The sequence below is a fragment of the Lichenostomus cassidix genome, chromosome 2 (genome assembly GCF_008360975.1).
Source record: "Lichenostomus cassidix isolate B80296 chromosome 2, HeHo_3.0, whole genome shotgun sequence".
Lineage (NCBI taxonomy): Eukaryota > Metazoa > Chordata > Aves > Passeriformes > Meliphagidae > Lichenostomus > Lichenostomus cassidix.
Genome location: NC_139482.1, coordinates 115,355,602 through 115,381,944, shown reverse-complemented (window position 1 = coordinate 115,381,944; position 26,343 = coordinate 115,355,602). Strand labels below are relative to the sequence as shown.

Below are 26,343 nucleotides of genomic sequence, written 5' to 3'. Positions count from 1 at the left end.
GTTCCTCCAACCTTCTGCCTAAACCCTCCAGCTTCCCTGCTCTTTCATCCCAGGCTTTCCACCGGCATCCCTCCCTGCTCCATGATCAGGAACCCCAAATGCTGATCTCCTGGCAGTGTTGGCTGCTCAGATCTCCATCTTTGGACTCTTCACTTCTGCTTGAACCATTTGCCACCATCTGCACCCACTGCAATGAGCTTCCATGGGACTTTGAGCCCACCTTCCTCCCCTGCAGCTCCTCCTCCCTCACCGCCCCCCAGAGGGAATGACCCAGCTCCTGCATCTCACAGGGATTTCTAAAACCTAAATACAGGCTGCAGTCCCCAGACATGTACTTTAAAAGCATGCTAAGAACAAAAAGTAAGATCTATTTTAGGAAAACCAGATCCATTTAGACCCTGTATTTCCTCACTTGTACTGTACAATTAGATCTGTAACTTCTTTGTTTGGAAAAAAATGGAGAAAATGCACATGTAATTTTTTCCTTCATGCTGCTCCTTGCCTCTGAAAACAAAGAGAGCATTTTTAGGTTTATTTTCCTCTCTCTATCCCTGTATTTGTAAAGAAGGTGGGGGAGGTGAAAGGCAACTAAGACCCAAAGAATTAGAGGTTACTTGTTCTTCTTTGTAAATAATTGCCTTGCCATTGACTGAGTGCCCTGAAGCCCAGCTGCTTGCTGACAGACTACTGTGTCAGCAAAAATCTCTCGTTTTGCAGAAGGCTTTAAAGTCATGATGGGTGGAATAAAAGGCAGAGTACAAAAACTCACTAACAGATCTTGATAGCACACCGTTGCTTTTCGAATTAAAACATTTTTTCCCTTTCCACTTACACCAGGGGTGTTACCTCAGTGGTGCTTGCTTATACATTCTTCCTATCTCATGGAGGATGCAGAGTTCTCTCTGAAGCATTTTTTTACTTCCCCTTGAGATCTATCATTGCAATCAGAATGCAGGTTATTTGATTAACCACTTTATTAAACCTGTTTTCACCTTTGAAAAAGACACTTCGTTCTCCTTCATTTATAGCACTAAGGCACTGTGCAGATACAACTATGGATCAACACTCTTTATTAATCCATTTTTTGCAATAAAATAGCTGTGTGAGGAGGTACAAGGACCTCACAGATAACAAAACCCTGCTAAGTGCCTCATTTAGACCTTTTCCTATTCAAAAACTGCTCATTCTGGTACTGGAACACGTGTGCTTCCTTGTAAGTTGTACATGTTAATTTTCCTCCTAGCTTCCCATTGCTGCCAGTGTTAAAGACTTGAACAAAAAACCCAGGGTACAACAGAGCTTATGGCAGTAGAAGTACGTTGTGAATTTGAAAAGCTACTGAGGGGAACTGAACAAGTTGGAGATCTTGTTTTTCAGCCATGCAGAGCTTTAAAGGCTAGAATAAGTCAAGATGGAAACCTGGTCTGGACTATTGCTCAGCAAAGCTCACTGAATTTTCAGCAAGTGATTGCTACAAACTGCCCAGTAAATCCAGATAGGGATAGCACATAACTTCAAGAAAACCAAAAAACCTTTACTAGCATAACTCAGATGGTGGATCCTAGACAAGATGCTGTAGTAGCTGATGGCACACATCACTCTTTTCTGGTCAGAACTGGTTTTTCAACAGGAAGAGCAAGGGCTCTCTAATATCATTAGGACAATTTTCTGAATTTATGGTCTCCCAATCAAGCTGTGCCCTATTTTTAATGAAAAAGATTAGGGTTGTTTTTCCAGCCCAATCAGCAATGATGTGAGGCTCTTCCCTGTTCAATCACCCCCATTTCATGGGAGTTCAAAAGGTGTACAAGTGGCAGTAAAATCAAGCTTGCAGTTCTGGCCTGATTCTTCAGTGCTAGTGTGAGCAAATGGCAACATAGAACTTCATGTTCAAGGTAAGCCCTGCTCCTCTGATGCAAAGAGGAAGAAAATGATTTCTTAAATATTAACCCTTCACTCTGAGAGAAAAATCACCCATCATTTTCACTGTGCCAAAGTAAGTATTGAGGGTCTCTGTACATCTTGTGCACCAAATAGAATCCTTTTAACTACATCCAAAAGAGGGTGCCTTTTGTAATGAGCTACTTTAGCGGAAAATAAACAGCATTTCCATGAGAAAAGACACAGATGTGAATTTGGTGATAAGTGTTGGAGCTGCTCACAAAACATTTCTTAGAGCAATGAATGTTATGTGTCATTTGGCTGAGAGAGGTTGTGCCTCTCCATCCATCCTCCTAACCTCTTCATCCAACCTAACCACAACCCCATTGCCATCACAACCATATCCAATGCAGTTGTCTCTTCTGTAATGCCAGCAGCAGCAGCCAACTCACAAGTGGGCCTTGCAAGGGAGTGAGGATGTATGTAAAACATTCTGTGGAGACACAGAATCAGCACTTCCAATGAACTCTGTGATTTTCAAAGATTCTCTTAAAGACTGAGCTTTAAGTTCCTGTGATATTGCATGAAAGCTTGGCTTTCATTAAAATGAGGAGAAAATGGTTCCAGCCTTCATGACAGCCAACAAAATCTTGAAGACATTAACTGTAAGCACCTCAAAGACTCAAAACTTAGACTGCAAATACAAAGTCAGGGTTTTAAACTTTTTGTTTGCCCTTCCATATCTATTAAAAAAAAATCATGGTGCTAAGGAGATAAAAGAGAGGAGGAGTGTGGGGCTATTGGATGTTTTTAGAGGGAGACAGCAAGCATACTATGAAGCAGCTGCCTTGACTGACAGTCTCTTGCCCACCTGGAGGAGAGGACCTGCTGTGAGCTTTCCATGCACTCCTCAAAGAAAGCCAGGTAGAACGCAGCAGTAGCAGGAGGGGTTTGGATGAAACTCTCTCCCCTTTCATTCCTGTGGTTTTTGCAGAACTCCTGCAAAGTTGAAAAGCACTGGGGAAGACTGTGTGGTTTTCTGCCAGAGCACAGCTGGGGAGTTCAGGGGTCTTTTGCTCTTCCTGGTTTTTGGTCACTGGAGTAATAGTGCTTCTGTCCATCTTTCACGTCATGGTCACAGTCACTAGTGTCCCTGACACCAGGACACTGTGTGTGTGTGGGTTTGCTAGAGAGTGGAGAAAAAGGCTATGTGGTTCTCCCCCTCCCCACCCTTCCCATCAGCAGTGCCCACTCCAGCATTACAAGAGGAAAAATAGACCTTCAGCTCAGCAGCTCCTGCCCCCACCAACTTTGGTGGCTGGAACCAGCCACCCACCAGGCCTTCACTCTGTCCTCTGCAAAAGAGTCAACAGTGCCTCTCGGGAGCAGGTGATAGAGCAGTGGGGATGACTGAATGCTCCATCCTTTAGATCCACCAAACTCTACCATGGTCATGTTTGGATAAGCACAGGGAAAAATACTGTCCGTTTTCCACTGAATTTCAGAACTTACTACATTTTTACTAGCATCTTGTTTGCTTGAATATGTTTATTTTTATCCCTCAAGCAAATATTTCTGCCTCCTGTGAACCTTTTATGTAAATCAACAGAGGCATTTGGCAAGCCGTATCAAAACTGCAGCTTTACATATCACTGAAGCGGAAAATAAATGGAAATAATTACTGATGCCTCCAAGTACAGATTTGTTTCAAAATGAAACATGTAGCTTAGAGAGGGTGGGCAGTATATATCCAATGATTTCCTGTTAGCTTACATAGCATTGGCTCAGGCATTTTAATTTCATTCCAGGATGGGGTTTTCCCCTCTTTTGGGGGAGATCAGGGAGAGTTAGTGGCTGTTTGTTTGCTCATTTTAACTGTATTGAACAGAATCAGATCTTCGCTTGTTTAATAAACTACCTCCCGGCAGAAAACTTATGTTTGATGCGTTGCTGCAGAACTCATTTCCATCACTCTGACACTGAACAAAAAAAAACCCCAACTAACCAAATAAAAGAACCCCAAGACCCAACAAAATAAAAAAAAAAGAAAAAAGAAAAAAAAAAAATATGGCTTTAACTGTTCTACTTCACAAAATCTCCCATCATGGCAGTGTAAAAATACTTCAGCTTGTAAAGCTCTGTTGCGCTTTAATGACTGGAGAAATGCAGGGGAAAAGCCAGCTCATGACTGAAAGTACAAAAAGGTAGATAAAAAGAAAAAGACAAATAATTTTCAAGTTGGTGGTTGCTGCATTTAGCATGTACAAACAGCATTTTGAATTTTTAAAATCTGCTTCACATGCAACAACAGCTGAATGGCAAAGCAATGAGAAGGGTTGAAAGTCTTCACCTATGTCACATCTTCCAAAGCTGTCCCTACTGAGGTGACAGGTTTCTCAAAAGGATGTAATCTATACAGAAATCAACAGATGTTTTGTCGTTAGTGAAATGTTCCTGCCAAGAGTTATTTCACATCTTCTTTCAGTGTCCCAACCACCCCAGATCAAAGAGGCCTGCCTTGAAAACACAGCCTCCAGGGTCTGGGGAGAGGTGGCATGAAGCTGCTCTCTGGGCTTGGACACCACCTCCCAAATATACAAAACAAAGGATGCAACGATTTTTGCCTGTGGTTACCACAATCAGGTTAGTTATGCTGATGACATAATTGAGCATTCACTACACTGAAATCCTTGATCACTTGGCCCTGTTTATGCCAGAGGCATGGGTACTTACTGACCACTCCAGGGCAATTTGAGTAGACCCAGATTTGAGATACTGCTCTGAGGGGAAACTGCAGCCTGACAGCTAACTGCTTGAAGTGCCTTTAATTCATGTATTTATTTTCAACAATGTGAGTGTCCATTGAAACACTCTGCTGTTAAAAGCTAATTTCTGAAAATCATGTTCTGATGTTATTACAGAATTTGTACTACGTAAAATTTCCAATTAAAAAAAAAGAAAAACAATCATCAGAGAGGACTAATTTTCAAAATCTCCCATAAGCATGCAAGCTTATTTCCTGACTTTTTCTTTCTGCCGGAACCTGGCATCTTACAGATGTACTTTCTGCATTAGCTTCAAAGAAAAGGAATGCACTGCTACAAAGGGTTGGGTTTTTTCTTTTTTTTTTCCTATACACACACACACAAATCCGGGCAATCCTTACAGGTAGATACCAAATAAATTTACTCAAGCTAATAGCAACGTTCGCTTATTTTGTTAGTTTAACAAACATTCCTGAGCTAATTTGCCTAGAATATCTTTGCAAAACAAACAAGCTCAAAGTAGTGCAAGCAGTCAAATACTTCAAACGTTTGAATTAATTTTATCACAGATGGCAGGAATTTACTAGTAAGGTTATTTATACTTTCTCAGGCAATACTGTTCAGGCATAACTTATCTCTGGAACAGAGACAAATCTAAGTTATTTTCATTGTCTTTTAAGACAGTTCAAATGGAATTTATTTGCCTTCCTCACTCAGCAAACCGGATAAGAGGTCTAGCTCTTTAAAGGCTGTTGTTCCAGTTTCAGAGTAGAGAGGCTATAAAATGGGGGTACTTCATTAAAATACCATAGCTGGCACCTCTCAGAGGCACAGGAAAGGAATATTCACTGAGTAAGTAACACATTATAAATTATAATTGAGATTCAATTCTCCCAGGGAGAGGAGAAGGTAACTTGTCATTTGAAGTGTTGTGAGTTTCTGAGTGGACTAGGAGTTTAGAGGGTATAATGATATCATTAAGAAATGCCCTTGCAAAGCAAGCAAAATTATACTGTGCTGTTTCTTGAAAACCACAGGAACTCTTTATTGTTCTGTCAGCCGCAGTTCAAAGAGCTATGTGACCCCATTAACATTCATTCAGGCATGTATAACAAATTGGAGGGGGGAAATTTCTTGAATAGTTAATTCTTTTTTGTGTGTTTGAATCCCTAACACGGTTAGCTCTAAGAGCTCGACACCATAGAATGCACACCTTGCACACCTGCTTTACCTCGCAGCTTTATTTTTCTTTTAGTATTTGGGTGAGAAAGCAGTATCAATGGTAGAGAAGGAGTTGGGAGGTGGAAAAGTGAAAAAAGTAGATAATGGCTAGAGGATTTGATGGCTGTGGTTGAACTGCTCTAGTATTCTCAGTCCTTCTTCCATGAGCAGCCATTGTTATTAGGTGACCAGAAAACTCTTTGAACCCACATATCCATGTTAGATAGGAATATGTGGGGTGATACACGATAAACATAAGCTAGACTCTTGCAGGGAAACTGAGTTGATCTTATTTTCTATAAGACACAGCTCTTCTGGCCAAACAATTTATTTATTTCTGTGTGAAAAGTTGCCCAAGAAGCTCTTTCACACACGGTGACAAATTACTACAGTGCCCATGCCAGAGTGACTATTGACTCAGCTTAAGCAAAGACAGTGGCCAGCAACAGAAACTGAAGTCTGCCTGGTTGGTTTTGAGTGCAAATGTTATATCTTTTTTTTTTTTTTACTAGAGGGTGGATAGTAGATATTGTCTTCAGTGTTAGCAGAAAGCCCACTCACATCGATTAATTAAATCAGAAGCTTTATCTGTACCAATTAATTAATTTCACTTAATCTGCAGATTCAGGGATCCTTATCTCTTTAGGACCGTCTCTTTGCAGCTTTCCTCACACTTAGCAATGAGATTGATAAATTATATGATAGAAGAAAGGACCATCACAAGGCATTTAATGCTGTCTGTGCTATACTGAGGGGATCTTATTTCCTCCGAATGCAGTTCAGGTTCTCTGTGTTTCTAAGTGATGTCAAAGAAAGTTAGGATTATCAGTGGGACTTTTAATGAAACTTCACACAGAAGTTGGACTAGGACCCTTTGTAATTACTGGAGAGATCCATTTACATAAGCATTCCCACCAAGCCGCAGGAAACCATTTCTTCCAGACATCGGGCATTTATGCTACTGAGCACACTTGCTAATTCCAAGCTGCTTCTAAATTCTCTTGGAAAATAGAGGATTAAAATTTATATTCCCCTTAAGCCTAGGCAAGCTTGCATTCTATTTTCAGTTAATTGAAATTTCTGCTGTTTTCTTCTGTAATTCTTACACAGTCGTCAAGTATTTTGCTCATCACATGTATATTCAAATTTCTGCCTTTCTTCTGAAAAACTGCCAACCTAATGACCTTTTAAATGTATCTGCTATTTGAAGAATATTTGCATTGTAATTGTACTTGTGTTATCTGTTTTTTCTTAGCTGCATTTTTATTGCATATAGATTGGAATTGGTCAGAAAGCCTCCTCTGAAATGGAAATTATTTTTATTACCCTTTGGCCTTGCTTTAAACTTTCCACTGCAAACAGTTTGAAACAGTGGGAGTTTACTTGGAGCGAAAATAAGAATGTACATTCAAATGGTCTAATGGTCTAATATGTTTCTACCAGAAAGGGATGAAAAGCAGATCCTGAACTAATAATGGGAAGTTTTGAATTTCAGGGAAGCATAGCTACTGGATGAATTTCCACTGAAATCCCTTTTTTGCCTTAGAAAATGCCCATTTGCTGAAACCAAAGCTTAGTGGGGGCAAGGGGTAGAGACGAGGGCAGAAGGAAGTAGGCTGAATAGTTCTCTTGATGTTTTCAACATTCCTTGGAAGACTGTGGTGTTTGAGGTTGACATTTTTGTATCAAGAAAGCCCTGATATTCAATAATGCTTGTATAAATGTAAGGTTATACATGGTTAAGAACAGACATAAAAATATTTGAGAACAAAACAGAGTTCTTCAAGATCTCTAGGCAAATGTTCTAATCGATGTACAAAATTTCCAAAAAGTGCGCAGACATAGAGGGACATTTTCTACAAGCCTAGAAAACTCTCATGAACTGGAAAAGCACTTTCTGACATGATGTAATAGGGGTGGAATTACAGCCTCCATCAAGGCAATAATAAAATTTCCATTTGCATCAGCTGGGACTTCACCTCAGACTTACTGAAAGCATTGTAGTCTCTTTGACCATGTTGATCGTATACATATTGGCCATAAAAATATGTATGGCCAAACAAGGTTTGAGGAATTTATAAATTACTTTGTTGAGGAGGAGTTAATAATAGAAGATGAGGCTTTAAAGAAAATTGTTATGTGTGTAGAAAAGTCCTGGCTTTCTGCACATAATCAAGTTAAACAACATGTAGGCAAATGTTTCTAAAAATCATTGTCCTTCTGCAGAATTTTAAAATGTTTCTTTCCTCGGCTTTTTTTATAAACTTGAACCAGAAATTACCTTGCTTAGAGGAGTAGAATGAGCACAGAGTCCTGCCAAGAGCCCTCTCTTGCATCTGTGTGAGCTGAGCTGCTGGGTCTTGCACAGCAGCACTCAGGAACCCACAGCCACTTCCACTGATGCAGCACATCCTTGATGGCATGTGCTAGAGACAGGGCTGTGAGCCAGAGCTGTAAAGGGACAACTGATCTTGTACTGCCACAACTGTTTTTCCAGGGGCCATGAATTTCAGTCCTGCAGTTTTTAGTGAAAGCTGCAGCATGAATCTTCTCCTAGAGAGAGACAAATCCTTAGCTACCTGTGCCCAGAGGATAATCCATGCCATCAGTGTACAGTCATATCAGAGTGACAACCCCTGCTTTGACTCCCTCCATCTCCCTATCCACATGTACCTCCATTGCCACCCCACATTTCAAACCAAATAGCACCTGTTCCAACTCTGTTATCACATAGCTCTCACTGAACTGTCACCATTCCTGCATCTTTCTGATCTAGTCTTGTATATGTGTTCCCTTTTATATTTTTGCATAATTACTGTGTAGATTTCTCACAGCAAGAAATTTACCTGTAGTAAATACTGTCTTCAGGAAGCATTCACTCGTTTCCCATGCTAAAAAGGAAAAAGCTTTCAGAGTTGTAGAAGAAGTTAAACAGATATTACAGATGCACCACTCCTGAAATTCTGTAAAATTATGAAGGACAGAGGTAATATAAATTAATGCAAGTGCATTAGAACAAGTTCACATTTTATGAGAGGAAGAAATGTTCAACATACAACTTCATCTATTTATGCATATGTTGGTGGGAAGGTTTGAGCATGATTGCTGTTAACTTTAGCTACTTTTTTGCTGTCTACCACTGAGAAACAACTACTTTCTGTTCTAGGCAGACTTACTGTAATAAACATTTCCTTGCTGGGACCGAAAGAATATTTTCTTCCTTTCTAATGCTTATCAACAACTTGGTGAGTTCTTTACTAAAATGTAATAACTGGCATAAAAAAGACTTTCCATTTAACACATGCTGCTTGTCCTTTGCTCACAGCCAAAAGCCCTGAAGGATCCAACGAGTAAACATGGCAGGGCTGATCAATTCTACTAAGCAGTTTTCAAGTGAAAAATGTGAGTCTACAGCCCACCATCCTTTCCTTTTTCCTTGTTCCAGTCAACTCCCTAGAGATGATAGACACACAATTAGCATAGGCCTTCTCTTGCAGAGAGTAAAGTCTGTTTATCTACCTTTTTTTAAATATAAAATGAGTCAATCCTTCTTCTCATCTCCTATAATTTCAAAGGCTCCCTCACTGGCAGCTCAGAGAGTACTCACTCTACATATCACAACAGCTGCTGGAGACAGATAGCATGGGCATTTCTGGAATGGTTCAAACTGACCTTCTTCCAATGGATACTAAATGCTCATCATTAGCTGTGACTTCATGTTCAGCTGTCCAACACAGGTCTCCATCATGAGGCACATTATAATATTGAAGGAAAAGGTAACTAGGTAAATGGATTTGGGAACTCTTGATGCAGCCTTTAATACTAATTTTAAAAATGTTATGCTTTTTATGTGTACATATTGCAAGTTACTTCATCCAAATACCTGTGTAAATATGCAGCCTGACGTCTCATAGAAGGAGTGGACTTGAAGTCAAGAAAGTTTTTGCCACGTATGTTTAGAAACAGACTATCCAATTGCATCTTACAGCATCTGATAAATTCTGATCTTTAGCTGCTTTTCAGCTGCTGAAAATCACTGGAACTTGAAGCTGTCTCATGTTAGGTACAGTTCAATCATTCTGACTGGGAGGAGCTCTCTATTTCCTTCACAGACCGGATTTGTGGGTCACATTCTGTAGGTTAACCTATGTTTATATAGCTCATATTGCCTCCATGAATATAAGCTTGAGTTTCTAGCAGGTCTTCTAGAGTTACTAACAGGGACTCCTTTTTGGGAAGCTGAAACATGCCTTTTGGACATATAAACACATTGTGATTATGACACAGGGCTTTTATATTCTGAGGAAATTGCTTGTAATCTGGAAGGACACTACTAAAGGAACAGTTATCCATCTTCAAGGACCCTCCCCTTCTGTTCAATTTCCCTGTCCTGTGGAAGATAATGGCAAGGCTTTTGCACAAAACCTGAAATTTAAATATTTCCTTAATTTATTTAAAGTCTTTGGACATAAATTAGAAAAAACAGTCTGCCTTTGAGTAGGTTTCTTTCTAACAGAGGAAGGGAAAGAGGGGCAGATTCCCAGCTGCCACAGATCAGCCTTTCTCTGCAGATGTGAACAGAACCCCAGATAGTTACACTGTCCTAGCTACTGGCCTCACCTCTCTGCTCACTTTTATCAGCGTGAAAGACTGAGGAGAAGCCAAACAATTGAATTAGCAACTTTTGAATCAGCAGTAAGTCTTCCAGAGATAAACTGTTAAACCTACATTTAGGGGCTTTTTATCCAAGGTGCTAAGGTATTTTTTTTGCTTGTCCTTTTCCAAGACAGTGGATACATGATCCTATACATAGTTTTTCCTTGCCTAGCTTCTGTCACTGAGGATTTTATCTGTTCTGACTTCAGTAGGCAATGTCAGAGAGCTCTGTCTTTCTGTTAATATGACCTGTTATAAATACCAGTGGAGACATAATAACATCACAGGATATTTATAGCATAGAAAGACTTAACCTTACATTACAGGTTTCTACAGAAAGGGTGAGTGTTCTTCAGCTTGTTATGATGAGAATTCTCACTCACTTTAATTTTTCAAGTAACAGGAGTATATGCTCAGAAACTCTGTGGAAAGAATAGTTTTATCTTATAATCACTATGCAAGGCATCTTATAGCCTACATCTTTCACATGATGTATTAAGAGCTCCACTGGAAAAATTCAGTCAAAGATATCACATTTACCTCAGGTTTCAGAGTACAAATGTATTTAAGCAAGGAAAGAAGAGTCAGTCCTTTGCTCCAGTATTTGGGCTAGTGAAGGAGACATCAAGCTTTCAGGGAGAAGGGTTTGGTAAAGTCTCCAAATGCACAAGGACTCCTTGGGTTCTGTTCAGATGCCCAGTTTGATCATAAGAAATATTAGATTATGCCCATCAATCCAGGTCATGCTGACCTGAAATACTGTTCCATTACCTCCACTTGATTTCAAATTTCAAAAAGCAAGAAATACTAACAATTAAGACAGAAATAAAATGCTTCTTACCACTCATAATGAAATGGAATAGTAAGTATTTTGATTCCCAGACAACAAAAATAATTGAAACAAACATGTTTCCAGTTTATTTTTTTCTAGATAATTTTGGAAACCTATTCCACCTCTATAATGTTATTTTGAAAACACAACACAGTTCCAGAAAAAAGTGTTTTTCACTTGAAAACTTATATCAGCTGTAAAAGCTCATATTTTTCACAAAGACTTGGAAAAACAAGCATGCAAAAATATTACACCTTTGACAAAATGTTGAACTGCATTTTTTTCCTTCAAGATCTAAATTCTTCTCCTCATTTTGAGCTTATTTGATATTATAGCTCTTCCTTCTGAAGCACAACATGAAACATATTTGATTGTATGAGATAGTGTCAAGTAATTTGCTGCTATAATTTAACTGACATTAAGTTTCTCGATCCTACATAACTACAGTAGGAGGAAATTTTTTTAAAATTACTTTTAAAATCTATTGCTCATGCTAAAGATAAAAAAAGCTTCATATAGTTCATATAATTCTAAACAGGCTGAGTTTTTCATAAGCTGGTGTCCCATTCTAGATTTTGAAATGGGATAAGCTCCAATAACACCTAAACAAACCTGTTAGCTTGATTTTCTGACTTCATCTAAACATTAGTGCTATTCTGGATAAATGTATTTTTGACAATTTTCTAAGAAAAGCTTATACAATTTTCCCTTATTTGAAGATTTTTTTTCCAAAGATTTTTATCTGTACCTGTATCTGATCAAAGTGTTCTTAAGTCAAACATCATTGATTTCCTTTCATTTTTGTCTCCTCACAGAAATACCAGCTTCAAATTTTCACTGGATTATGGTAAACTGAAGATGACTTAAAAGAATGAAAGAAATTTAATGGATCTCCTAATGCACTTTGTTGGGCAAATCTTCTGTCAGGTTATTGCCAATGAAAATCTGGGGATAAATTCCTGTTTGCAGATCTCGGTTGTTCCCTCTTGTTACTGCTATTTGCTGCAATGATTGTGAAATTTGAATCAAAGTCCTATTGAACTCTAAAGATCACTCCTGCAGTGATCCATCACTGTCACAAAGTAGGAATAGAGTTTATTTTTTGAGTCATTGTAATCACATTTGAGTACACCTGTATGTGACAGAACTATTAGAGAAAAAAAAATACAGCCAGGAAGTAACCATTTACCCTATTTCTTGTTTCAGTACCTTGAGAAAGCCTTGGGGCAAGTTACCTGTTAGGTAAGGCAGTATACTTGTTAGGCAAGGCAGTAGGTATTCTGGGGTGCAAACCTGATCTTCAGGTCAGTTTTGAATACAGTTTGGTGATTTGTGCCATGAGGCACTCAGCTGGGTCTTGGTAGACCATGGCCTTCTGGCTTGGCTTTCACCAGAGAAATAGCAGGCAAGGTCAGACCTTCTGCTGTTTTGAAGATTCTGGAAGATTTCTGGAGGCTATTGGAGAAGTTGTTGTATTTCAATACAGAGCACTAGCTAGGGGAATTTCTAAATTGCTACATGCATGCATGTACGCAACTGAAGTACATAGCTCTGGTGTTGAACAAGGCAGGAGCAAAGAATGTTTCTTTATACTCATTGGTAGCAGTACCATAAAATCAAAAGTCCTGTCTGAAGGCAAACCAACCACATCCTCAGAGCAGAAACCAACCAGACTTAAATAAAAAAAATGTCTGGGCTTCACTGGACAGGAAGGCTGTGTTCACTGTAACACTTGAGGCTTGGTTTCCAGGATTATTAGAGGTCTTCAAATGCAGAGGTCAGTAGCAAACCTCCTGCACACTAGGAAGTGACCATTTCTTACATGCTGCACCTGCCTCAGTTTGCAACATGGTTTTCCTACCTTTACTACTGAACTCTGATGCTTCTAGGTTGTTATGCAAAGTGCCAAAAGATCAGACTCTGGTTAACTTAAGCAAAAATTAAATTTTGTCTACCATCATGGGGTAATTATAAACTCAGCATGACACGCAGAGAAATGTAACTTCACAAGCAAAGAAAACAGAGGGAAAAACACGCTGTGAAGGGGAAAAGCTGTTTACATTAAATGAATGAAGATTAGAAGTCAAAACTCATAAAGTTATTGGCAAAATAGATTGGTTTTACACATATCTCTTTCCCCACCTTTCCATCCCCATGACAATCTTGTGTTTAACGTCTTAAAATTCAAGAGATCTGTAAGGTCTAAGGAGGGAGTACAGCATCAGTTCAATGCATTCAGTGACAACTGTCTTGTGATAAAACAGCAGAGCTTGTTAATCAAAGATGGTTTAGGCACTAAAAACACATTTGTTCCCACACTGCAGTGACATAAAGAGAATTGCCACACTATACAGACACTTGTTTAGCATCTGAACTACTGTTGTTTGAAGTGGAGAGGTAAGGCTATTTTTAGGTCATTAAATAATGTAACTGAGATATAATGAACTGTTTTGTGTGATGCAATATATACAGAAATCCATACAGAACAAGGAGTAGTATTGAGCAAAATGCACATTCAGCAATGTGGTGATGTAACTCCTACTTCATCTTTGTAAGTATTTACAGACTTTACAATATTTGGAACTGAGCAGCCTATATAATAGCAGTATATTAATTTCTGAAGCCAAGTCCACTCGATTTGACTAGTGCTTGTTTTACAACTCAAGAGGAATTAACATATGCCCCTGTGTAATTCTTGTTTTCTGTACTTTAGTGATAATGCATTGTAACAGCTATCTGAGGAAAAATTAATTGAAGGCAAATGCAAAAGTACTGAACTGCTAATAGATTAATTGACTGCAAGCAATCTGAAAGTAATAAAAAGCCCCAAATTCATAAATTATTAAATAGTATTTTTTTTAAGTAATTCTGTATGTCAGAATGTGATGGTCTGAGACACTGAATGACATGAGTGTTTAAAAAACCATAGGAAAATTTTTCAGCTGTGGCATTAAAATTGACATTACATGGGGAGAGGCTAAAAGTTCCTGGCACAGATACTAATATTTGAACATATAGGTTCAACTCCAGGAGAAATTGTAAGAGAAAATTATTTTCCTTCCATCCACTTGATTAGATTTACACAGGACTGAATATAACACAAAATCTCTTCACAGAAAAGACTCATGTAATCTGCCTGTCTGAGGATTTGTACATGCCTAGTGCCTTAGCTGTGAGGAAAAAAACAAGGAACTGAAACTATCTGCTTTTTCTTTTTTTTTTTTTTTTTGGACATTGTCATCCCATGGGAGTAGGACCTGACTTTTTTGTAATTTCAGTGACCTCCAATGCAGTGACTCTTTCTGTATGTAGGTCTCGTCTGCATTTCAATGACATTTGACATAAATTTTACATTAGGATGGCACTAGTTCTTTTAAAATAATAATAGAAAAAAAGTGTCTATGAAGGTACTTCAACAGCAATGGTGAGAGCCAAAAAACCCCCTGAACTAAAAAGCCCCCAGCATTGTTGTTTGCTAAATATAAGCTTTATGAATATGAACGACTTCTAAAACTGGCAAAAAGGAGTGCAACATTCACAACTCCTACTGCTCCAACTACTCACCAAGCCAGTGGTTAGTTAAGTCCAGGAATGTTATCCCAATTTGTACTTTCAGACAGAGTCATATTTCTACTAACCCTGGAGAAGAAAACAGTCACTTGACTTTAAATAAGAAATTAAATACCCACACATACACAAGAAAGGCAGCCTCCTTAAATTGCCCAGCACAGGATCTCAGGCTAATGACAGAATCATAAGATCAACTTTGGTACTCCCAGGCTTCAGTACTTCCAGAAACATGCTGTTGCCATCTGCAAATACATTGGAAGCAGACTACCTGGCAGTGCTGTGCCCAGAAATCAAGTGGGATGAAGGCTGGACTGGCCTATTCTTACTGAATAGATGGAAAAGCAAAATTTGGACAGGCACAAGGACACCTTGCTAGAATTTGATTTACTTATGAATGTCACTTGGCTTTATCTTCCTTCTCACTGGAAGGTTTTTTTTGAACCACAGAACGTTATTCATTATGAAGTGATAGTATCTGCAGGAGAAGATAAGGTATTGTCCTAAGGACTAATTGCACAGCTTGACTTTCTAAGTTGTTAGAATAGATGAAAATTCCTCACAAAGGGGAGCACAGGCTTAAAACTGAAGGCATATTTTTCTACCTCATTTTTGAATAATAAAACAAGGTAGACACAATCATGATCTACTTGTAGATAATTTTCTAGTCAAAAAATTAGTTGAACAAATTGTTCCTTCTGGTACATAAAGTTAAAATAAACATGCACACACTAGAGAGAGAATTATTCTTGAGATGTTTATGACAGCAGGATATCTAGTAAGTATTAAAAAAGAAAATAAAAACTACTTATATTATCTCTCCTTTTAAATATGTAGCTACATGAAACATGATCCTTAAGTAAGATGGTACAAGACTGAAGTCAGCCCTGCTTTGAGCAGGGAGTCAGAGTGATCTCCAGTGCTCCTTCCAACCTAAATAGTCCTTGGATTCTGTCAAATGCCCTCAATTAATAGGTGATGTCAAACTACTTCAGACATGAAAGTCTATCTCAGGTCTAACACCAGAGATGAGCTCAGACTTTAGTGAAAAGGGCTGAAATCCTCTCTGAGCACCACAGTTCATCCTCACTCTCCAGCTGCCCCATCCTCAGATTGCCTCATCAGGCCCCAGCTGCCTTGTCCTCTCTTTCTGCCAAGCCCTGTAACAGCACATGGTTTAACTTTCTCCTATTTATCTGCAAGCACCAAGTGGATGTGCAGCCTCTAAACAGTCTGAACCATAATGTAACAGGATCCTGTGTGAAGGCAGTCAGAATGAGGGCACAACAGGGAGCCTGTCCTCCCTCTTCCTCATTTCCCTCCAACTCAAATGCATCCCTGTGAACACAACAGCACACTTCCATCTGCTGAGGGAGCTTCTCTCATCTCCTCTTACCCTCCCTCTGCATCCACATGTGCTTGCATGTGGACTGCACACTCCAGAAGGCAGACACTGCTGGATTTTAATCCCCCTGAATTCTCCGATGGATTAAAGCTCAAATCTCTAACTCTCCTTCTTAGTGCTGTGGTAAGTAACACACGTACCAGCTACATTGATTTACAGCCAAAATAAAAGTGAAAGACAGACAAAATGAGATGTCTGAAAATTGATCTATGCTGCAAGTGGATGGGACATTAAAGCACTCTGGATTATTTTCTCCTCCCTTCATTTTGCCCAGTGCATGATGGAGCAAAAATCACTGTCTGGAGCAATAAAAGCTGCAGGTACATGTGTTACCCTGCACCTACCTGTAACCCTTCAATGGCCAGTTTGAGGATAGATGGTGTAAGCTTGGAGGCTTGCTTGAAGGAGAAGTTGCTCCAGTCTATAATTAGAATGAAGCCATTTATCTGAAGCTCCTGATCTTCAATGAGCACTTCCAAGGAAAGTAGAATAGCCCGAAGGATATCTATGAAGGAGTTCCTAAAGCAAAAGCAGAAAAAAATAAAATCCATGGTTGTAGTTATCTTCAAACCTCAAGACACTCACTTTGCTGTGGGTGGGGCATGAGCAAGGGACAGGGATTTCTTCTGGTAGAATTATGCTGAAAAGAGAGTTGTTTCAGAGGTGTCTTTAAGGAACTCCTGCTCTGAAACTGCTTGATGCAATAAATCCTGCTCACTCATGGATAAAATAAACACTGAATGAGATCTCCTCACTTCTGCTAGCAGTCCTTACAAGAGATTTTAGCTAAGCTACATTAGGAAACTATTTGTCTGTGATGAAATGAAATAAATACAAGATATCAGTTTAAATCCTTGCTCGTTTGGATATACTTTACCAGTTTGTTGTTCGTTTCCCTTCTTTTCAGAAAAGGAAATAAATCAATATCATACCAATACAAAAGATACCATTACAACCAGGTTTGGTGCCTTCCTGCTTGAGTGTAGGGAATGATCCAAGGCTTTACACAATGAAGTTTGACAGTTGCCTTATTTTTGCAAACCAAATTCAACATGAAAAATGGCTGCATCCTCTCAAAATGAGAACTCTTTATTAATTATCAGCCACAATAGGCTGGCCACAAGGCTTCCCTCAGCTCTGGGAGAATAATTAAAAACTTTGGAGGACCTGAAGCATATGACAAGTAACAGAGAAGAAAATGTTGAAATGTTTTCTTTAATGTGAAAGTCTGCACTGGGAAGCCTGGGCTGCTCACTACTTCCACCTCATGCATTTCACAAAAGCAAGAGTTGGACACTTTAATGACTTTGTCCATATTTGTACCTGAGTAAGCTGAATCAGGTGCTCTCCTCATCTGTCCTTCCTCTTAAAAGGATTCACAAACAATAGATTCTATTGGAGAGCAACAAGCAAGGAAAGCTTCAGAAAGTGCAGCTTAACCTTTCGCAAAATGAAATTGCAACATACTGCTAGTGCAATCTGCTTTACCTCAGCATAATTCTCAAGTTTCCATGAGTCCTGAGGTCTTTTAACAGGGAAGGTTCATACCATGCTCTCCCATGGAGATTTTAATGTAGTTCTTTTCTGCTGTTTTCAGTAATTTAAAACAAGTCCTCCCAATCCTTTAAGAGTGTTGTTTCAAATTCTGCCCGAGAGAAAAAATGTATGTGTAGTCAAAACAAATTTCTCCACCATCAAGACCTCTACCCCTGAATGGCATCAACACATGATAAATTTCTATTAAAAGTAAATGCTGAAGTGTTCTCTTATTCTTTCTCTTTTCTCTCAGCAGGATTTGAGTGGAAACGTACGATCCTTCTCTAAAGACCTGAAACCTTGAAAAAGCTGCTTCTGCACTCTGCCTTTCTGCAAAAGTCAGAAGCTTCTCTGAAGTATTATTGCAAGGGCAATAAATAGAGCTTAAAGAGATCTAATATTGTTCTTACTGCATACCAAGTCACCACTCCCTCAGTTAGAGTTACAGGACAACCTTGACCTTTTCAAATCCTATGGGGGAAGCTGTGCTAAACAGCCAAACTGAAGGAGTATTTCCTCAGCAACATCAGGTGAAGGCATACTGATTGGATTGGCAATTGGCATATACTTTCAGTCTAAATTTTTTTGAAAAACTGTGATGTACTACCTACTGCTTAGCTGAAATGGGTGATGACTTTCAAGCAGCAGCATCAGATGACCACATTTTAATGGTGGAAAAAACAAATATACCCCTAGAGCAGATATTCTTAATATACCCTACGCTACCCAGCATCCTCCTTCAAGGTGGTCAGCTTTCCACAAGAACTGCCCCATGGAAGCTCCCAGAGGTTGTGTGATGGCTCCAAAAGTGTCCTCACATATACACAGTACATGACAGCCTTCTTTGCATCCTTGTTGGCATCCATTCAGAATGATAGCATAATTTGTGGATGGACTTTCTGGCTACATTGGGGAAGATGGAATAATCATGACCTCAACCCCACAATTGAAAACTGTAGAATGAATTGAATGGTTTTTATTACCACAGGTATAAAAATATGGCCACATTGTGACAAAAAAGGTTTCATCCTTCATTTGTGGGAAGAAATCTTCTTAAGAGTACATTCAAACTTATATTTGTGATCCTGCTACCTCTGATGATTTTAAAGTCTGTGCAATGATTTCAGTAGGGCTGTCTGGAAATGGGGCACACAAAGCATCTTCTGTAATCCACTCAAATTCTAAATGATAATGGAAATATTTGAGTGCAGAATTTTCTTGTTAGATTCTGTGCTGAGGAATTTTTTGTTTGGGTGTCTACATAAATTTCCAGTTTATCCAGCAATTACTCACCTATATTTTCCTAGACTTTCAGTAGAAATTATTTACCTTGGAGATATGGCGCTAATTTTCTTAGTTTGCAACTAATCTGGCTGTCCCTGCCTACATCCCTCCCCTCTTTATGTATATACAATTTTAAGGCATGGTATAGGAAATAACTAAGAGTGAACACAAAGGCATTTTTCTGGTGAGTACAGGGAGATATGAAAACAGCACACAAGTCCTCCAGGTGGGTTGTTTGCAGACACTCTGTTCTGTGAATGCAGAGCCTGGGTAGAAATCAGAGTGCCACTTGAGCCTGAAGCCCTCTGCTCCCTAGTCTTGGGGCTTTGAGACAAATCATTCAGATGTGTGACTGATTTGCATCCAAATAATTTTCTATGCATGAACACAGAACCACTTTTTATTAGTTCATGTCTTTTGTTCCTTTGCTTAATGTTCCCTTCCCCTCTTCCAACCCCCCTCCTCACTGGTTTAACCCTCTCACACAGAAAAAAAAGCAAAATAAATTACTATTACACAAAGGGAAATGTGTAAGGTCCTGTAAGGATTCAGCATGGAGCCTACTCAAGTGAGCCACTAATGACTTACAAAAGATTTGCACAAGCGCCAGAAAGACAAAAAGGAGGGGGAGAGAATGCCTATCTGCCTTGGCTGAATGGAAAAGTACCACAAAAGAGGCTCTTCAAATACCCCTTGGAAAATGGGAAGTTAGCCCAACATAAGCTAGTGGTAAGGAACAATAATGTAACACAAAAATTGAAGATAATTTAGCTGAGGGATTTGGTGGAGAGATTAGCCAAAGGCATAACATGAAAATAAATAAGAAGAAATTACTTAATTATAAGAGGTGTAAGCAGGCTGTGAGAGCACCAGAAGGCTCAGTGGAGTACTAGGGTGCAATGGGAACAATTAAAGAGGATAAAGACATTGCAAGGAAATTAAATGATCTATTTGCATGTATCAGCCACCAGTCATTTTTAAGAGATCTATGGATAACAAAGCTGAAGGACTGTTGGAAAACAAGGGGTCAACTAAGACATACGGAAATAAAACGATACATTTTGGAAAAGATAGCATCAGTAAAGGCTTTTGGCATTACTCTTTCTGAATAGCTAAAAGCCCAGGCTCTGTTTTAGGCGTGCTGGGGAAATTAATTGGATTATTCAGATAGTTAAAAGTGTGAAGGTACAGAAGTACTGGCAGCTGAAGCCATTAAGATTGTCTGGTAGTAAGCAAAAACAAACTGTCACTACAAATCCTGACTGTCCCACCAGACAGCAGGATAAAAAAGTTTGGACCAGTGCCGTTATCTTGGCAGTTGCAGACAATTCAGCTTAAAATCCCTAAGTCAGTATGCAGTAAGAGCCTCTCTCCTCTAATACTAAAAAGGTGTCCAAAGGTCTATAACATTTAGCAAGCTGCAAATATAGCATAGATACAAATCAAGTAAGAGACCACATCTCATTTTGCTCCCTCCATACACAAAAACCCATCAACAGAGAACAAAAATGCAAAATTGGCTTCTAAGTGGGGAGAGCTGGCACTGCCCTGCAAGGAGGATTCCCACTGGGAGTCAAACACAGAAGAGGAAGCAGAAAGAAGGACCAGAAACACATCTTCAGGATGCCCCAAATTATTTGAGCTAATCCAAGTTCAAGAAGCTGGCTGCATATCGAATCCTGTGTTTAGTTTTTGGGCCCTGTATTGGTTTTGCACAGCCTGGTTTTTGGTAGTGGGGAGGCCACAAGGGTGGCTTCTGTGAGAAGCTGCTGGAAGCTTCCACCATGTCCAGCAGAGCCAATCCCTGATGGCTCTGAAGATGGACATGCTTCTGGCCAAGCATGTCCATTCTGGCCAATTAGAGATGTTAATAATGCCTCTGTGATAACATATTTAAGAATAAAATCAAAACAAAAGTACTGGTGCAGTTTTAATTCCAGACAGAGAGAAGGAGGAGGTGAGAACATGTGGGGAAAGCTACATGAAGACGCCAAGGTCAGTGGAGAAGGAGGGGGAGGAGGTGCTCCTGGTGCAGGAGCCAAGACTTGTCTGCAGGCTGTGGTGATGACCATGGTGGAGCAGCTGCTCCCCTGCAGCTCATGGGGTCCCTGGGGAGTGCAGAGATCCACTCAGCCCATGGGGAGGTGCCCATGCAGGAGTGGGTGGATGCCTGGAGGAGGCTGTGTTCCAGTGGGAGACCCATGGACAGAGGGGGCTCCTGCTTCCAAGCTGAAGCAGCCTGGCCTTGGAGGACTGCACCCTGTGGACAAGCGACCCACGCCGCAGCAGTTTTGGGAGGATTGTCTACCCACGGGAGGAAGTCACATTGCAGCAGCTTTTGGAGGACTGCTTGTGAGACTGGAACCACACTGGAGAAGTTTATGGAGAACTGTCTCCCATGGGAAGAGACCTGATGGTGCAGCAAGGGAAGGACTCCTCTCCCTGAGCAGTGGAAGAAAACCTCAGGTGATGAACCGACCAAAACTCCCATGCCTTGTCTCCCTGCGCCGTTGGTGGGAAGGAGGGAGGGGTTGGGAGGGAAAGATGTTTTTAGGGCTTCTTTTACTCTCATTATCCTCCTCTGCTTTGTTAGTAATAAACTCACTTTGTATCTCTAAGTCTGTTTTGCCCTTGGAGTGTTTTCTCCCAGCCCTTATCTCAACTCATGACCTCTTCATTATATTTTTTCTCCTCTGCCCAGCTGTAACAGGAAAGGGTGAGTGAATGGCTTTTGTAGCTGCCTGGTGTTTGGCCAGTGTCAAACCACGACAGCCCCTCACTACAAGAAGGACACTGAGGTGTGGAGCACATTTACAGAAGGGTAAAGGAGCTGGTGAACAGTCTGGACCACAAATCTTGTGGGGAGTTGTCAGAGACTGAAATAGTTCATGCCTCAAACATTGATATAAAGTTTTGCTCATTATAAAGAAGCTACAATCAAAGAAGCCTCCCTGAAGACACCTGACTGGGACTTTGGACTGAAAGTCAAACTGCTGAGATTAGATAAAGGGAAACCCTATTGTTCAATCATCTCAGGCTAAGGGAAATATACACAAAGGCCAAAAGCCACCAGCTGTGCTGAGGATCATCCCTGGCTGAGTTTGGGGTGGGGGCAGAGCACAGCTCACAGAAGCCAGATTTACACAGACTGGCCAGCTGTGGAACCCCCAACCCCACAGGCCACATCCACAGGACCTTCACGTGAGAGGCAGCTGAGGGGGAGTCACAATCCATCACAGACCCCCCAGAGTGCTAGGCCTGGCACCACAGCAGTGCAGGTGATGCAGGCAGAGTCTGCTGCTAGAGACTGCCCCTCCCCTGGAGGGACATGCCTGAACATTGCCCCTGGCCTGAGTGTATATTAACCCATGGGATTCTGTGCTTTTGGGGGGATCACCACCACCGAGAAGACCGGCTGGAGAGGATCAATGTGACATCATTGGGATCCATGGATGGTGATATTTTCTTTCTCCCTCTTTCTGTCCCCCCCACCTCTTTTCCTACTTCTCTTTTTCTCTCTTTTCCTCTCTCTCTCTCATATTTTCTGTCAAATAAAACCCATACTATTGGCTGGCATATGGTCTCATTTGCACCTTAATTCAGGCAGAAGTATTTCCAAAGAGCCTTAATATTTGGATCATCACAGGAGTGGCTCAGAGAGCTGAAGGTGTTTAGCCCAGAAAAAAGAAGGCTCAGGGGAGATCTTATCGTTCTCTACAACTACCTGAAAGAAGGTGTCAAGGTGAGGGTCAGTTTCTTCTCTCATGTAACAAGTGACAGGACAAGAGGAAATGGCCTTAATTTGTTCCAGGAGAGGTTTAGATTGGATATTAGGAAAAACTTTTCCACTGAAAGGGTTCCCAAGCATCGGAAAAGGCTTCATAGAGAAGCTGCTTGGGCCACTATCCCTGGAGATGTGTAGAGATATGTAGATGTGGCACTCAGGGGCACAGTTTAGTGGTGGACTTGTCAGAGCTGTGTTAATAGTTGAAATCGATGATCTTAAAGGACTTTTCCAGCCTAAATGATTCTGTGATTCTATGAAAAGCTTAGAAAGGGAGACATGAACAACACAGCAGATCCATGCAGGTGGAGGAAGGAAAACCCATAAATATATGAATAAAATAAAGCCTCTGGAATCTGGTGAACACTGGGTTTTGAAAAGGTGTTCATAAATCATGCAAAGTCATTTACTTCATCAGATTAAATTTTCTTTTCTGCTCATGAAGTATTGGTAAGAAAGCCCCAATTTCCATTAATGTGTTCTTGGAAAACATCTATGTTTTCTTAATGTGTGAATTTATTTTAGAAAATTAAACCTCACCCCTACTGAAAAAGGTACCAGAAATTATTAACAGAGAGCCCTTGAGGATTCATGTCTTGATTCAACCTCATGATCATGAGTAACTACCCTGCCTCTCTGGCATCAGAGGAAAATGCCAATCACTTTAACTGTTTCAAGACCTGATCTTCACAGCTTATCACCTTTCAGTGAGGAAAGAACCTCATATGAACCATGCACAATGCAGGCCAGCCCTTGGCTAAAGGATAACCAGGAACAATAAGTGCAAAATGAAGAATCATAAATGGACATGGTGACTCACTTGACTAATCCTGCACTAGAGAAGATGAACAGTCAAACAGAGGAGCTCACAGCTGACTCATGCACTGAAAAGGGCTTGTTTGTCTCCTCTGCCTCAGGTCTAAACAGCACATGTATGTGCAGAAATTGGCAAGGCTTGCCAGCTATTCACAGAGGAAATGGGTTCCATTAGCAGCAAATGCTTGCAAAGAGTATTTTGACCTGCTGTACGTAACTTTCTTCATAGAACAATTCAAAGCCATATAAACATATTAGCTGCAAGAAATATGAATAATTCACTGGCATGCAAACTGGAAAAATTATTACACAACAATATGAGTGTTTTTTTCTTATTTTGTAGGGTACCAAACTCTTCTTCATCATGCCTAAGCTAAATTACATATATTTTTTTTCTGTCAGAGCAGAATACATGCACAGGAAACTCCTACTGAATAAAAAACAGGTTGCATTAAGTTAATGTCAGAGCTCTAAATTAATTCTTCTGTCACATCCAGTGTAACTATCTTTGGTTGTTCCAGTATGTCAGCTTCAAACAGGCATCTCCCCTGTTTTGTAATGAAAAGATAGCAAGTTTTTCCCCACAGCATCTGTGTCATTCTATAAATAAGATTCACAAGTAACTTTACATCCAGGACAACAGACTAGATAGATAAGTGTACTGATTTTTCCTTCAGTAAAACTAAAACTAACATTGTTGTTAGTCCAGCAATGTGTTGGATACAAAGAACATCATAGACTAAGCTGAGACCTGAACTGTATTTAACATTTCCAATGTTAGAAATGCATGGCTTAGTTTATAACTGAATGAAGGCCATTCACACACAGCTATCTGGCTGGCTTTGAATTCCTGCTTAGAATGAGCTGGAAGCCTCTACTGCAGCCAGTGAAGGGGAAATGCACATGCCTGAGAAAAATATTGCATCCATTTTTGCTTTTATCATGCAAAAATTGCCTCTCAGTGACTTCCTTAAAGATATAAAAATTTTCTTGTTATGTTTCTGCTAGAGGTTCTTGTACATAAAAGTATTATGAGGTTTTTTGCTGTCACTTTCCACTTCAGTTGGACTCCATAGCAACCAATAGCCCACGAATTACACACTCTGCATTCAAGTCTGTTACGAATCTCCTCCTACATGCACTCATTCATATTGTGGGCACTCTTACCAAATGAATACTTTGTCCCTGACGTTAACGTGACTGAGCAAGGACCTTTTCTTACATGTAATTTGGCTGACAAACAGGGACTTTCACAGCCCCTGTGCTTGGGGAGGGAGAGTTGTGGTGATGGGGCTCTTCACACACATGATAGGACCAGCTTCCACCAGAGGGAAGGTGGCATCTGTTCTTCCTTTTGCCTCAGCCCACAGAAGTGTCACACCATCTAGCAGGGGATCAGCCCAAGATAAAGCACAAAATTTTTGAACTCCCAAGAGTTCAAAAATATCCCTCCCAGAGCTCTCCAGAAACTTGATCCAAAATGGAGCAGGCAACTGATTGCAATCCATCACAGCACAAGCTCTTTGACTGCTCCTAAGGAGTCCTTGTGGGTGCTGCAGGGCTTGGCTGAGCTCCCACGAGCAGTGTACAGCTCTGCTCAGCAGCCTCCTGCCAACAGGAAAGGCCAGAATTCAATCTTGGGTGCAATAGCAGTCTGGCTGTGTTTATCCTTTTAGGAATTCAGTATTTCTGAGATACACATTGGTGATTTTCTCATCTTTACTCATTGCAATGTCATGCTTGCACACTGTGCAAATTTCTCTGTTGAGAAGGAATAAGTGACACTCACAGGCAGTGTGCTATGATATTGTGGAAATTATTAAACTCCCTATACCACAACACCTAAGTGCAATCAATAAATCAATTTGACAGAGCAACTGCTGTCATTTGCCTGGCTATTCCCAAAAGCAATGTATGCTGCAAGGAGCATGGGGATGACAGGCAAAGGGTTCATTCCAGCATGAGCAGAGCCAGGGAATCTGTGGCAGTTTCAGGTTAGTGGCCTCCACTGTTAGGGATTTTGGAGATGATGTGTGGGAGCACAGAGATCATGATACTTGTTAGAAGGTAGTTTTTAATCTCCTCCATTGGATCTCACCGATGTTGTGGTGATTTCCTCAAAGCACAGCTGTAATAATAATGAACAAAAGGAATAGCTGGCACATGAATGGCTATGATTAGAATCGTTAGGATTGATGACCTCTGTTGTTTATTTTACTCTGTGTGATTGCATAGCCTTTTCTTATTCCCTCTTGGCACTGCAACCCATCCTAGCATCACACTAAGCTATTTGCTCAATTTCTTGCACCATTGCATTTCACAAGTTAATTTTTCATTAGAGAAAGGAAAAGGATTTTCTTTTGAACATTATGAAGCTACTGTTTAATCACTGAAAGCAATTATGCAGCTCCTTTGCTTTGTTATTGGAAGGTACAAACGGCACCACTGGTTCAGTTTCCCTGGTATTGTTTTCTCTGTGTGATTCCACTATGTCTCCTCTAGTTTTAAGTCCACTGCTTCTTCAACATCTTCCCATCTGAAATAGCCCTGAACTTTTTGTTCTCTCCTGATGCAATCACCTCACTTCTTCATAACA

General features: G+C 40.2%; 1 protein-coding gene across 1 annotated transcript in view; it reads right to left on the bottom strand.

Annotated features, from left to right (window-relative positions):
* The window catches only part of CLVS1 (clavesin 1), a 101,611-nt gene that overhangs the window by 48,896 nt on the left and 26,372 nt on the right, over positions 1–26,343 (bottom strand). The window contains exon 3 of the mRNA XM_085052920.1: positions 16,672–16,846. Within this exon, the coding sequence (XP_084909046.1) occupies positions 16,672–16,846 (175 nt within the window). The remainder of the gene's footprint in view (positions 1–16,671; positions 16,847–26,343) is intronic.